Here is a 15,256-nt window from a genome sequence, read left to right as displayed (position 1 = left end):
TCTCCTGCTGCCCGTCAGCTCCCCAGCCCTCGGTGCCTCTGTGCTTGCTCTGCCCTCTGCCTGGAGTGCGCTGTCCGCCTTGCCCGCCTGGTCAGCTTCGCCTTGTCCCTTCCAGCCGGAGGACCCCCTCTGCTCGGAGGCCCTCCCACTTGTCTGGGCTGCCCGCTCCCCCTTTGTGTCACCACTGCACCTCGTATACAAAGTGCTCACCTCACTACGTGGCAACCGTCAGACCACACGGCTGTCTTCCTAGAAGGCTACCGGGGCACCGCAGTGCTCACCTGGTGACCCACTGAGCCCAGCACAGGGCCCGTACCTAGCAGAGGCTCAGTAAACATAGTGGCTATTGCCAGTTAAGCTGAGTGCTTGTAAACTCACTAGAAACAGCCAAGAAAGAATACACAAGTACTCATGTCAAACAGAAGCTGGTAGGGTAGTGGGATTTTGTTGTATTATTTTCCAAAAGGATCTGAATCATGGTGTATGAGAAAGTACATGTATGACTCACACTGATTATGTTAAGGGCTTCTTCTCCTGAATCCCACAGATGTGCAACCAGTACATAGAACATATATTCCAGGAGATCCCTCCAGGATTCTGAAGGCAGAAGCTACCTAGGAAGATGGAGACATAGCTCTTTTCTATTTAGAGGACAGAGCAAGTGGTGGGACTTTAGAAGAAAAAAAATCCAGCCAGTGAGAGCCAGAGGAACCTATGCGAATACTGCACAGGTGGACCATGGCTACCAGCCAGGTGGGGAAAGAGGGCTGTGGGCACACGGGGCCTCCCGCCAGCCTGCCAACCTCCCTCTCCTCCCTCTCCTGAGTTCATTCGCCCCACACTGCCCCTCCACCCAGGACACCAGCCCCTCTTTTGGGTCTGGGAGAACCAGCTGTGAATTTCCCATAATGGAACACCTTCTGCCGCTGTAACCTGAGTCCTGGGGAGAGTGAGGGAGAAATGCTCAAGGAGAACAAGGGTGAGTGAGAAAGCCATGGAGACAGTGAGAGCCAGTGAGCGAACAAGAAAACAACTCACCCGTCCTAGTGAACACCGAGCCCTCACATGGGGCCACTTCCAGGCAGAGGCGCTGGCTGGCGTGGGGCCCAGGCCAAGGAGTATGGGGAACCTCCTAGCTAAATGGCCCTGCATCTGGCCCTACACTCAGGAGATGCTGCCAACTCCCAGACACAGCCCCTGGGAGAAGAGGTCTGCATGAAGGCCCCGGGACAATGGCATCCTGCCCTCCATGGGGTGGATGCAAGGGAGAACTAGCGAAGGGCAAGTGTTTTACTCTGAGACTTGGTGTCTGGAGGCTGGTCTGCAGGCAGAACCCGGCTTAAGAGCCTGGTGGGGGGGCAGGCCCGATCGGGCGCCTGTCTCCGCCCGTTCAGATGCTTGGCAAGGGCGCAGCCCCTCAGAGGCGGTATCGGGGCTGCTGCAGAGCAGACACAGGCGCGCCAATGGGCTGGGTTGCTTTGGGGTCCCCAGGGAGCTCAGGGGCACGCCCAAGACCGGGGTCAGTTCCCGTATCAGTGACTACCCTCTGTAAAATCGTTACCCCCTCACCGCCGGACTGTTTATGCCCGTTCCCTGCCGGTTCTCCTCCCCAGCACTCCCGACGCCGCGTCTCGTGCGGCCATGGGTCCACTGTGTCCTGTCCGGCCCCGGCGTGAGCAGGCATGCACCAGGCAGACAGGGACGCCGCAGACAGCACAGGGACAGTGCGGGCTGCGGGACGGTGCTGCTCCTGGTAAGACCGTGGCTGATGCTGGAGAAAGATACACGAGCCACGGGGACAGCACCCCAGTCTGCCCCCTCCGGGCCAGTCACCTGGATGCTGAGGCTCTGGGACTCCAGGTGAGGGAAGGTGACGTTCTTGTAATCGCTGCCTGTCTCTCGAACCAGGTGGAGGTCCTGGCGCAGGTACTTCTGCAGGTGCTTCTCTGTGGCCGGGTACACCACGGTTGTCTTCACATCTGCAGCGACACAACACGGCCCGGGGCGCAGAGTGAGGCCTGCTCTCTGCCCAGCCCTGCCCCGCGCTGGTCCCACCACAGAAAGGGGGTGACCTCTGCCTCGCCTCCGGTTCCCTGGCAAAGGCAGGCAAAGGCTGAGGTTCAGTCACCCAGGATCCACTCCCACAAGGTGCCTGTGCCACCGAATTCAAAAGCGGGGCCACACTCAGAGCCTGGAAAACTCATCACCTGCCCCGTGTGCTTCCTCCTTCTTTTTCTAGGGACAGAAATGAAAAGTTTCTGACTCGTCTCACACACCGAATCTCTAGGTGTATGGGTGTCTGGACCCACAGCTGAAGCCTGGTTTGAAGCCAGGTGGGGCCCCCAATGCCAAGCCGGGCAGCCCTCCCAATGCCGGGGAGCACGGTGGTGGCTATGGGCACGCGCCCTGGGGCCGGCGGGTTCCAGTCCCGCCTCTCCTGCTCCTCCAGTCGTTTAACCTCCCATGCCCCTGCTTTCCCATCTGTCACCTGAGGATGTCATAGGATCAGGAGGATTAACCCAGTTAATACCTGTGAAACACTTAGAACAATGTCTGACAGACAGTAAATATTTACTGGGCAAGTGCTGGCTATTTTTAATCCACGGTTTCTCAACCTCGACACCACCATCATTTTGGCCCATGCAGTTCTCTGTCGTGGGGCCGCCCTGCCCATTGCAGGGTGGTTAGCAGCACTGCAGGCTCCTACCGGGGCGCTAGTAAAACCCTCTCTCCACCTGTGATGGCCAAAAATGTCTCCAGAGACACTGCCAAATGTCCCCTGGGGGATAGAACTGCCCATAGTTGAGAATCACTGTCCCACCAGAAGGAAATTGTGCAGTTCTCCTGAAGAGACTCTTGGGTAGGGTCCTGGTCAAATACCACCTGGTGAAGTCCTTTCTTCTATTTCTAATAACGTCTGTTACAACGGTTATCATTACTGTAATATTTATAAAAGGGTGGGAAAAAGTAGGTTTACAGCTTACTATTGTGTTATTTATTTATCATTGCATTATTTATTTGTAGCATTTGTCTTTTTCCATATGAACTAGAAAGCTACTTTTGTCCACCCATGTACATGGCGCTTCAACCAAGATATTCAGGACGGGAAAGGGAAATGGTGTTTAAAATCAACCAGGATGTTTCTCAAAAGACCCACGCCCTCCCAGACTCCCTTACTCTAGATTTAGACAAGTTCATCCAGAGAAAAGGGGCGGGAGGCCCTGCGGGTGCATTTCACACTCCGGCGAGCTCCCACACTTGCTCACGCACCTCAAGACCAACTAAGACCCGCCAACCCATACTTTCATATTTGGTCTGAGCACAGCGGGGATTTTAACCCCCATTTCATAGGCGAGTGAAAGTGCTGAGGGCAATTCGAGACGTATCAGACGTCAGTCACGCTGTGGGGTGCGGCAGAGGCAGGCCCCAACCCGGCCTTCTCGCCCTACCGTCAGTGCTCTTCCGACGCCAGCCCGGGGGGAGACGTCCTCAGGGGCCATACCAAGCACGTGACTTCTGGGCAGGATCAGGGGCCACTACTCCAACAGCTCTGGAAGCCAATACAGTGCGAAGACACAGGATCCAAACTGACGTGCGGCTCTCCTCTCAAAAGCTTTGTGACCTGGCTCTCAGAGCTTTAGTTTCCTCATTTGTTAAAGGGCAGCCATAAAACCTGCCCCAAAGAGTTGTTGTTAACATTGAACAACACATGTCGTCTGGGCCACTGGAGAAGCTAAGTAAGTATCACCCCACTTCCTGGCAATCTCTGTACTGGGCCCTGAGAGGGAGGCGGTGGCAGCAGCTGTCCCTCACTTCTCACTCCCGCCCCTCTCACTCCTCACTTCTCACAAGCCAGAGGTCACGCACACCAGGGTCTCAAGAGGCAGGAGAGGGCCTGAAATAGGTTGAATGGCACTGCCGTGGCCCTGGCAGTGGATACAGGGGAATCCCATGCTGTCTGCCGTGCAGCCTGGTGAAAAAAACAGAGACTCAGGCAGCAATCAGCCTGGGGTCAAATCCTAAGTCCGCACTCAGCAGCTCTGCAGCCTTGGGCCTTGTGAGAAGTCAATGAGCAGGGGATGGGAAGCCCTGAGAAAGTGCCCCCACCTGCAAAGGGAAAGTGCTCCTCCAGCACCAGCTCTCACGCCGGGGTTCGCTGCTGCCCCAGTTTTCTGGGCTGGGCCGCAGGGAGAAGAGCCGTGAACAATGGTGCTCTCACGGCATGGGGGAGAAGGGCGGGATGAGGCAGAAATCTTGTTGGAGAACAGCCGAGCCCTCCTGGCAGAGGACACACAGCCTGTGCTCGCAGTCTGGGGCTCGCTGGCTGCTCCCCATGAGAGCGCTGCTGGGCCTCCGAGCTCGCCCCTGTCTGCCAAGGCTTGTCGAAAGACTGCCCTGCCACCCAGGGTGCTGGGGGAGCGGCACCTCACTGGCCAGCCCCCTCCTGCCTTCCCCTCAGTGGGTGGGGTCGGGCAGTGAAAAGACATTTTCCAACAGCTCACTTCCTGCTGTCCTCCCTTTCCTGGATGCAGGAACCCCGTTGCTGTGCTCATGGCCTCCGAGCCAGTCCCTCCTGGGGGCCAGCCTCTGGCAGGCCACCACCGGAAGCCGGGACTCTCTTGTGCTGGCGTCAGGGGTGGGGCTGGCTGAGTTTGTATTCTCCTGAGGGGCTGACCCCCTCAAACCTGGACTGTCCTCTGGCTCCCTACCCCTGTCAACTCAGCCCTGCATCACCGTGTCCGGACGGCTCCCCAAACTCACACCGTCCTCCTCCTGCGTATCTCTGCTCCAGCCGAACGGATCTCCACCTACCTCCGCTCAATTGCGTCAAGCATGTGCCCCTTTCTAGGTCTCGTACCAGCCGTTCCCCTGCCAGGCAGGCCTCCCGCCTAAGCCCGGCTGCCCTTGCATGAGTCAGGCCGCTCCCCAGAGGTCAGCTCCTCAGAGCTCGGGGGCAGCCCTGGCTAAAGCGGCACCCTCTCCACCGCACCGTCTCCTTCCTTCCCGCACCACCGCCTGATGAGAGCGTGCAGGCTGATCCCCCCATTAGCATGTACCTTCCTGGAGGACAAAAATTTTATTTTGTCTAATTTTTCAAATTATTTTAGCCCCAGCACCTGGAGTAGCATTTGGCCTACAGTAAGCGCTTAACAAATACTGAACAAATAAGTAAATAAGCCTGGCCTTTCCAACTTTAAACCCAAGAAAAACATTTTTGTCTCAAATGAAATAAAACCCCTCTGATAATAATCAATGTAGGCTTCTCAATGGCAGCCAAAAGCAAACTCTGATGTCTATCTAAAAGCCAATCAAGGTGTTGACCTGCAGGTGAACTTCACAAGGAGTTTGGTCAAGAGTCAATGCCCAATAAATGTCAAACCACTGGGTGGAAATACACTGAGAACAGAATACCCATGCACAGTCTCAGAATATCTCCCCACAGATCACTTACTAAATACAAAGGGAACACAGCAAGCGATCGGAGCTAACATCACTTCTGATGGAAAAACTGACACCACGTGCCCCAGGAGGGATGGGCCTGGTGTCCCCGCCAAGGTGCACAACCTGAATCTAATCACGAGGAAGTATCAGCAAACCCGAAGCTGGGGACATTCTGCCAACAAGCAGCCTTACAACTCCTCACAGGTGTCCGAGCTGGGAAAGGCAGCGCCAGGCTGAGGGAGGGTTCCAGATGCAAGGACACTGGGGGCTGCACTGCCCTCGGCGGGAGCAGAGGAGTTTTGCTTCTAAAAAGGTATTGAAATAATTGGTAAGATTTATTAATGGTCGCTATGTTAGATTATATTTTGTACAGAAATGCCCTAAAATGGGTCATTTTACTCTGGTTCATAGGAGACACACACTGAAACGCTTAGCAATGAAAGGTTACATGTCTGCAACTTACTCTTCAAAAATAATAAAAGTAATAAAATTATCATTATACGTATACGTGGAGCAAAAAAAGCAAACATGGTAAAATGCTAACGAAAGGCGAAGGGCGCTCAGCACCAGCACGACACACGCGGAGTCATTAGGGGGAGCAGAGGGCCCAGGGATGAGCCGGCGCCGATGCGGGCAATTCACATCTGACAGAGCGGGGGAGAGCACGCGGTGCGATGAAGACCGTTCGGTCAATAGGTTGCACTAGAAACACTGGGCAGATACATGCAAAAATATGACAGCAGACCACCTTCTTCCACCATATACAAAAATAAATCCAAAATGGATTAAAGGCTTAACTATAAGACTAGAAACCATGACACTCTGTGAAGAAAACATAGGCAGTACAATCTCAGATATGTCTCTTCACCATGTTTTTGCTGATATATCTCCTCAGGCAAGGGAAACAAAAGAAAAAATAAACAAATGGACTACATCAAACAAGAAAGTTTTTGTACAACAAAGGAAACCATCAACAAAAGCAAAAGAGAACTCACTGAATAGGAGGACATATTTGCCAGTGATATCTCTGATAAGGGATTAACACTCAGAATTATATAAAAAACTCATACAACTCAACACCAAATAACCAATCCAATTTACAAATGAGCCAAGGGCCTGAACAGACACTTCTCCAAGGAGGACACGTAGATGGCCATGAGACATGCGGAAAGACATTCAACGTCACTAATCATCAGAGAAATGCAAATCAAAACCATGAGATATCAAAACCATGAGATGTCAGAATGGCTACCATAAATGAAACAACAAACAACTGCTGATGAGGATGTGGAGAAAGGGGAACCTTTGTGCCCTGTGGGAATGCAGCCTGCTGCAGCCACTGTGGGAAACAGAATAGAGGGTCCTCGGAAAATTAAAAACAGAACTGCCTTATGGCCCAGTGATTCCACTTCTGGGTATATATCCAAAGAAACAAAACACTATTTTGAAAAACTGTACGCACCCCTATGTTCACTGCAGCACTATTTACAATAGCCTAACTATGGAAGCAACATAAGTGTCCACTGATAGACCATTAGATAAAGATGCGGTGCATGTATGCAATGGGATGCTACCTGGCCATAAAAAAGAATGAAACCTTGCCATTTGCAACAACACAGATAGACCTAGAGGGTATTATGCTAATGAACTATCAATAAATCAGTCAGAGAAAGACAAATACCATATGATTTGTATGTGGAGTCTAAAGAACAATATAGACAACCAAAACAGAAATGGAGTCACAGATACAGAGAACAGACTGACGGTTGCCAGAGGGGAGGGAGGTTAGGGACTGGGTGAAAAAGATGAAGACAGAGTCAAGAAGTACTAATTGTTAGTTAGAAAATAGTCATAGGGCTGTTAAGTACAGTATAGTTAGTATAGCTGATAATACTGCAATAACTGCGTACGGTGCCAGGTGGGTACTGCGAATATCGGGGTGGGAGGAACACTTTGTAAAGAATGTAATTCCCTAACCACTACACTGTACACCTGAAACTAATACAAAATAATATTGAATGTAAACTGTAATTTAAAAGATATATAAAAGCCCTGGCCAGGTAGCTCAGTTGGCTGGAGCATCATCCTGATCCACCAGGGCTGCGGTTCAGTCCCCTGTCCGGGCACATACAGGGAGCAACTGGTGAATGCGCAGACAGGTGGAACAACTAGTCGATGTTTCTCTCCCCACCCCAAAATCATTAAATAAATAATTTTAATTAAAAAAATATAAATTTTTAAGCGAACAAAATAACCCAGTAAAAACCCAAAAGGTAAATTTTTTTTTATTAGGGAGTTCTTTGTACTATTCTTACAACTTTTCTGTAGGGTTCAAAAATTTTTTTCAAAATACAGAATTAATATAAAAGGTATGGGTACCCTCTAGACCCTCACCGCTACCTGCTAACAGAGGAGCTGGACACTCAGCTCCAAGTCCTAGAGGTGTTTCTACTTCATTCACTCCTCACAGTCAATGTGAGGCAGCTATGATGTCCTTGTTTCATGACGGAGTCCTTGGTCCCATGGCTCCGTCTGGCTCAGGGCCGGGCCCCCGCCAAGGCACCACAGGGCCAGCCCCGGAGGTCAGCAGGTGAGACTCAGAGACCTGCCTGGTGCCCTCCCTGACAGTCCCCGGTGAGCAAGTGGACCTCAGGGGGCCGTCCCCCGATGGGGCGCGGGACCTGGCACCTCCCCACCCAGAGGCTTTTCCGTGGCTACAGAAGCAACACCCCACTCCTCCCACCCTCTTGCTGGCATTCTTTAAAAAACAGCTTGGAACAGTTTCAAATCCCTCCAAAGCCCATCCCTCAAAAATGTTCACAATACAGGTGGTCCCCACTTCTCCTCTGGGGATACACTCCAAAACCCCCAGTGGATGCGTGAAACCACGGATAGTGACGAACCATATATATGCTATGTTTTTTCCTATGTGTATGTACCTAGGATAAAGTTTACTTTATAAATTAGGCAAAGTAAGAGATTAGCAACAATAATAGGAACAATGATAATATACAACAATAATAATAATACATTATAACAGTGCGGTTAGTCTCTCTCATAAGATCTCATTTTACTGCCTGTAGTGTGGATTCAATGCACAAAGGGAAAATTCACATCCTGGGTGGGACTGAGCGGGAGGGCACAAGAGTTCATCATGTTACAGAACTGTGTGTAATTTAAAACTTAAGCTTTTCTTTGTAATTTCCCATTTAATATTTAACTGTGGCTTACTCAAACAATGGAAAGCAGAACCCCAGGTAATGCGGAACTCTGCATACTCAGAGGACTTCTCCGTCACTCCCTACCTGTCATGCATTTTCAAACTTTATTTTTAATTCAAGGTGCATTTGCACCTAATGAGTCAATTGAAGCTTGTTTTTAAGTCTGTTGCTCCTCTCTATACACCACTTCCAACTCTTCTACCCATTTCTTTGGTTATGTACATACATAGTTCTAAGTTACAAATATTTTTATATCTTGCTCCTCCTTACTTTTCATTTTTACTTATTAACCTCCCATTACAGAAGATAAGGATTTAGCCTTTTTTTTTTTACAAGCTCATCACCAAAAGTGCACACGCACACACGCACACACGTGCAGCCTCTCTCCCCTCCTTCCTCGCAGTACCATCACATCATAATTTGGGATAAATCAGGATTCAGTGTTAACACTATTGATGACGACGTACATGCTGGTCACTACTGAATGGTGTTCTGTGACTATTTTTCCCGTTCAGCATAATTTTTGGCGTATGTAGTTATTTTTTGTTTACTTTTCTACAAACTTATTACTCATTCATCACCACACCTCCATCCCTGTTTACATGTCCCCTCTTGATGTTAAAACTGGTTAGGTGCACGAGCAAGGTACCCTCCTGGTTCCGATTGGCTCCAGCAGGTGCCGGGGAAGAGCTGGGCCCTGGGGACTCAGGCACTGTCATCCTGGGCGTCCCCTCCTCATCTCTCTCGTACCGGCTTCCTGTACCTCCCTTCTTCCTCTTTCACTTCTATGCCCTTATTCTGCTGAAGCAGTGGTTCTCAAACTTTACTGTGCTAGTCTGAGGCAGGGCCCGAGCACCTGCATTTCTAACAAGTGCCCAAGCGCAGCTGCTGCCACCGATTGGGGGACCACACGTCAAGAACCACCGCGCTGATGCACAGACTCAAGTTGCTCCCAGGGATATGGTGTGAGGGAGACATCTGAGAACGTCTTTGCTGTCGCAGTGAATTAAGAGTTTGCCTAAAGAACACGGGGACAGGAGGCAGTGATCTTCAAAATCTGAAGCGCTGCTCTATGGCCTTCTAGATGGCAAAGCTGCTGCTGAGAAGTCTGAGGTCATTCCGAGCCCCAGTCCTGCGGAGTCACCACTCCTTTTTCTTGCTGCCCTCAAGTCCTGATGGGGCTGATGGGTCTTGGAGGGGGTTTATTTTCATCCATTGAACTGGGTAATTATCGCGCCCTTTCAATATCAAAAATCGTGTTCTTCCATCCTGAGAAACTGTCTTATCTCTCTGGTCGTTTTCTTCTCCATTTCCTCTGCCCTTTCCTTCTGGGACACCTATTTGGATATTTAACATCGTAGGTTCATCTTTCAGTTTTCCATTTTCTCCCCTTTTCCATGTCTGTATCTTTTTGCTCTACTTTCAAGGAAGTTCTCTTTAACTTCATCTGCCCTATATTGAAATTTTCATTTCTGCTACATTTTTACTAAGAGCTTTTTTTTTCAACTACCAGAAAATAAACACCTCCTTTATTGATACAATAGCAACAGAAAGGGTTTCCATTTTCTCAGAAGAACAATGACATGAACCAGCACTATCTGGTAAGTGCTATCAAGGTTAAATGCCACATTTATTGTTCTGAGCGCTCCTTACCACACCGCTGAGGTTTCATCACAGACAACTGCCAGAAGAGCTGCTGTACAAGCACAGGCACCTTCCCAGTCAAATCCTGAAGAACACTGAAATGATACTACTTCTGTTTTAGAAACTCCTGGTGTAGACAGAACTTATCAATGTGGAAAACAGTCTTGCTTCTTGAATTCAAGAAAAACCATGAGCTAATCTATCATTTTTTCCCGGATACAGTCTGCCAGAATACTCTGTGATGAATCCTTTTCCATTCCTACGACCTTCTCGGGGTAAGAGAAGAGGAAAGGTGGGAAGATGCCGGTGTACTGAGAGGCAATTCGGGCGGTGTTCCGCGCTCCATTCCCTTTCTGTAGGCTGTAGGCGGCATCTTTTCTGGCAGCTGCAGCAGCTGGATGAGGGGAGGAAGAGGCCACCTACCCATCACCTCTTCTTAAAGCCATATTTTTTGTGTTCATAGAAGAGATCTCTCAGAGCTCCCCAAACTGACAATCGTTGGGCAACCATCTCTATCCCTCTCCTGGATGGTGCACCCCTTACAATAATAGGCATCGGAGATTCCTTTAATGTCATTTTTAGTGAGGGTTTTAAACGAAGCAGTGGGCATTTGAACTGAGCCTTTTAACCAGAAGCCCATATCCCTGTCCTTCTGTTTTTCTCATAATGCTTTATATTTCTTCCCGGCTGTTTACTGCCACTTGACCTATTTGTTACTCATGGCCTGTCTCCTCCAGCTGAACATAAGCAAACCTGAGAGCAGAGACTTTGTTTGGTCCACGATGTGTGCAGTGCCTACAACAGCTCCTGACACATATGAGGCCCTGGCAACGCAGTCTATGGAACGGAGTATACATGATGCCACTTTATTTTTAAGAGTATGTGCACACACAACTGCACACACTTAAGCACATACGAGGAAAAACTGAAATTCAGGACACATTCCAAGATGTTGAGAGTTATCTCCGGGCAGTGGAACTAGTGTATGTACAATAATCTTAATTAATTTTGGGGGGGTTATTTATTACATTTTCTAAAACAAATATATATCACTTATGTAACAAATATATTATAAATAGAAAAACAAGCCACCCCTTAAAACAGAGCCGCAGAGAGAGTAAGTAATTTCACCAAGGTCACAGCAGTAGAGCTGAGATTTGACCCCAGGCAGGCTGGCTCCTCTATGCAATTGTTTTCTTGATGCCACAGGGCCACCCTCCCTCAGGCCTCTTCCTAAGGCATCCTCACTGCAGCCCCGTTCTCCAAACAGCAGGCCTCTCAGATTCAAGAAACATGATGAGTTGCGACCCCTCTGGGGACACACAAACCACTGTCAGCAAAACTAAAGGGCGGCGATGAGGTGCCAGTGTGGCTGGGGCCGCAGGCTGGGAGGTGGGGAGGACTTGGAGCGCGCAGAGATCAACAGCAGCAAGGGCCGGATGCGGGGCCTCCTGGGAAGTGCAGGCATGGGGAGGCCCACTCCCTGTGCTCCAGAGGGCTGCTGGAGGAGTGGTGTCCCCACAGTATGCTGCCACCAGGTGCTGGGCTAGGACAGGCTCTGGGGGAGCACACAGGGACTAAAGACAACCCCGCTCACAACAGGGGACAAGGGCTGTTTTGGCTTATGTGTGTGGTACGAACACCCCACCCCCCACCAAACAGCACAGTGCTGAATGGTGAGAAAGGAGGCCTGGGGCCTTGTGCTGGTGTGACAGCCTCTGTGGGGCGTGGGGCTGGCGGCTGCAGCTCTGGATCCACAGGGATGCTCCGGCGGTGGGGGTGGTCACACAACGCATCCCAGACGAACAGCCGCCCTGCACACACAGCTCCTTCCTCCGCGGCTCAGCTGAGCAGGCTGGAATGCACCTGCTAGGACAGCTCTGTCCTGCCCAACAAGACCCTGAGGGTCTCCCAAAAGCCTTCTCCTATCAATGAAACCGCCCCGTCCTCCGCTCAGACACGAAAGCACAACTGCTCTCAGAGGTGGGAGGCAGGGCTATGCAGGGAAAAGAGCAGCTGCCTGTCTTGCTCTCTGCCAAAGCTGGCTTAGCCAAATCCCCAGGAAAACGCTGTTGCACATGAAACATGAAAATGCAAACCACAGACAGTCTGCTCTCCTTCCCATACACATGTTCAAACAAGACTGCTTTCCAGCCCTTGCTGATGGCTTCCACATGATGAGGTCATTTCCACGGCTCTGTCTGTGGCTTTTGCTCTCCACTATGATGAGCCAGTTTCAACTTATTTGACCCAGATGTGCAGGCCCAGAAAAGCAGGGCAGAAGCAACAGCAAACATGATGTGAGTGTGAAGCCCACCCTTCTCCCCTCCACAGCAGCCAAGCAGAACCACCCAGGAGTCAGGCTAGATGACCCAGGCTGGCAAAGCACCCCGTCAACGAACTCCTGCAGGAGGGCTGCAAGGCGGAGGCTGCCGGGGGTCTCCAGGGACTGCCTTTCCTTTCCCCTTCTCAGGGCTCTCCCCTGGCTAGGCGACACTCTTCACCTCGTGCCTGGTGACGAGAGAGAACAGGCCAGAGGCCGGAGAGGTGGCGGCCACGCTCCAGTCGCAGGCTGCGGAGGCACGCTGCATGTCCCCCCACTGCAGGGGTGCTGCGGAGTCAAAGCCTGAGGAGAACAGGGCCAAGGGGTGTGGTCAGGATCCTACGGGAAGCTTCAACCATTCACCGCAAACCTCACACCGCTAATTACCGGTCTCAGTGAAAGCACAGAGATGCTCTTAGAGGCGGAGGAGAGGCACGTGCTGGTTTTAGCAAGACCCAGGATCAGACAGGCCCCTTCCCACCCTCTCCTCGGGTCTCTGAGGCCCAAGAGTGAGGAGGGGGTGTGACAGGGCCTGATGGCCCACAGGCAAACCTGCTAACTGCGTGCAGCCCTGGAGACAGCTGGGGTGATGGGGACGGGCTTCGGCTGCTCCACGCAGAAGATGGTCCTTTAGGAACAGGAAGTGCTGCCGCAGCGAGCTCAAGGGCCTTCCTGCACACTCCCCCAGGTCCCATTTTAACCGGAGGCTCGAGGGCTGGTATCTCATGAGATAATGGAGCTGCTGACTGCAAGAACCCCGCTTCCCCACACTCAGGAAGAAAGTATTACGGGGCCGAGCAGACCAGACTGCAAGGGCTGTTGGACTGAACACTCAGGAATTCCACATATGGCCTCTCTAAACACCCCGTCAAAGGTGTTTCCTTCATTCACTCTGAGAGGTGCATGGGCGCAAGCCTTGGTGCAACGTCCATGGGAACTGCCGCGATGTGTGTGGTCGGGAGGGGGAAGGCCAGGGGCTCAGGACGCACCCCCCTGGGCAGAGCCCCGGCCTGCCAGACTTCCAGGTCCGCGCTCACTGTGAAGAATGGCTCCGGAGTGGGCACCGCCACCGGACTGCCACACGCTGGCAGCCACTGCCGGAGCCAAGCAACGAAACGGAACTGGCTACCCTGCGGGTAACCTGCCTTTGCCCACTGGTCCTGAGTAAGCTGACTTTTCCGCTGACTCGAGCCTTAAGAGTGCCACAGAGTCTTGGGACCTTGCCCCATCTGTGTGTGTGGGAAGGAGGGAGGGAAGGAGGGAGGGAACATGAGTCTTGAGCAGTGGCACAATGCAGTAAGTCAGGATTTATTCACTTCTAAGTAGGCTCTGAGTGCAATGGCTTCTCCTGGCCTCATGGAAGCCACGCGTGTAAACGGAGACCTGCACGGAGGGCCTCTGCTCTCAGGTGGCAAGGAGGTGGCAGCACTCACGGGCTCTGGGCTGAGGTGGCAGCACAGGGAGCGTGGGGGCCAATCAGAGAGGCAGAGAAAGGCAGAGCCCAGATCCTGCGCAGAGAACTTTGCTCGGGCAGGCTGGGAACCCTCCGCTGGTCGGCACCCCGCTGTCCTTCCAAGCCTGGAGCGAGCCCTGACTCACTGGCATCAGGAGCTCTGAAGCATCTGGGCGGAAAAGACAGAAACCTGCCATCTTCAGGTGGCATCAACTGGTAACACCAAAGCAGTAAAGAAAGACTCCTGTGGGCTCCCTCACCTTCCCCCTCCCATTATTAATGCCCCGCTAATGCCAGATGCCTGCTCTGCAGCTCCGTCCACACCGCCGCCCTCACTGGGCACACCCCTCCACCTCCCGCCTTCCCATCCCCAAATCCAGCCCATCACAGGAGGCCACCGTGCCTCCAGGAGAGGGAGCAGCCAGCTCTGCATTCCGACCCACCGGCTCCTGTGTGCGCCCCAATGGCCAAGTGTTCTTCATTTGCACGGCACAGGGGTGTCTCTGTAGGTTGGTGCAAATCACCAGACTCTCGTGTCCCCGTGTCTTGGGGGTATGCGGTACTTGTTGATGAACTGATAGGCCCTGAATGATGAGGGTCATTCAGGCTTCGAGGGAAGGAAGCTGCCAGGGGCCCTCATCCAGGCTACTCTTTCGATCTGTTTCTTTTGTTTGATGAGGAGGTTAACATCCTAAAAACCATCTATCGATCCAAGTGTCACATGAATACATCCTTAAATAATTCCAACCCTTTTCATTGAGGTAAATGCAGTAATAGCTGAGTGTTCATTATTCCAGTCTTTTCTTAAATGAGTTTATGTAAGCACAAACATATCTATGTAAGTCTCTCTCTTTTTTTTAAGGCATGAGTGGGATAATCCTTCTTGGGTTACCTGTGACCTCAGAGCCCTCCCATGGCAGTCTAAACAAATCTGCTTTCTCCTCTGTAATAATCGCATAGTAGCCCACACTATGCATGTGCCATTCCTTGTTAACCAGCCCCCCACCCCTTGCTGCCAATAGGGGTCCCCGATATTGTTTTTTTCCCTATCACAAATGATGCTGCAATGAATATTCTTGCACCTCTTTGTGCAGCCGTATGAGCAACTGTCTCAGTCAGATATGTGGAAGTAGAAATGCTAGGTCTAAGGGACACAAATTTTACAATCTTACA

General features: G+C 51.4%; 1 protein-coding gene across 2 annotated transcripts in view; it reads right to left on the bottom strand.

The window, feature by feature from the left end:
- The window catches only part of DCPS (decapping enzyme, scavenger), a 37,724-nt gene that overhangs the window by 9,776 nt on the left and 12,692 nt on the right, over window positions 1-15,256 (bottom strand). For both annotated transcript variants that reach the window (XM_054579441.1, XM_054579442.1), the window contains exon 3: window positions 1,834-1,979. In XM_054579441.1, the coding sequence (XP_054435416.1) occupies window positions 1,834-1,979 (146 nt within the window). The remainder of the gene's footprint in view (window positions 1-1,833; window positions 1,980-15,256) is intronic.

Source organism: Pteronotus mesoamericanus, unplaced genomic scaffold (genome assembly GCF_021234165.1).
Source record: "Pteronotus mesoamericanus isolate MK-2021 breed Mesoamerican mustached bat unplaced genomic scaffold, CSHL_Meso_final contig_53, whole genome shotgun sequence".
NCBI classification, from domain to species: domain Eukaryota; kingdom Metazoa; phylum Chordata; class Mammalia; order Chiroptera; family Mormoopidae; genus Pteronotus; species Pteronotus mesoamericanus.
Note: the sequence above shows the minus strand (reverse complement) of the source record. Positions and strands in the feature narration are given on the sequence as shown.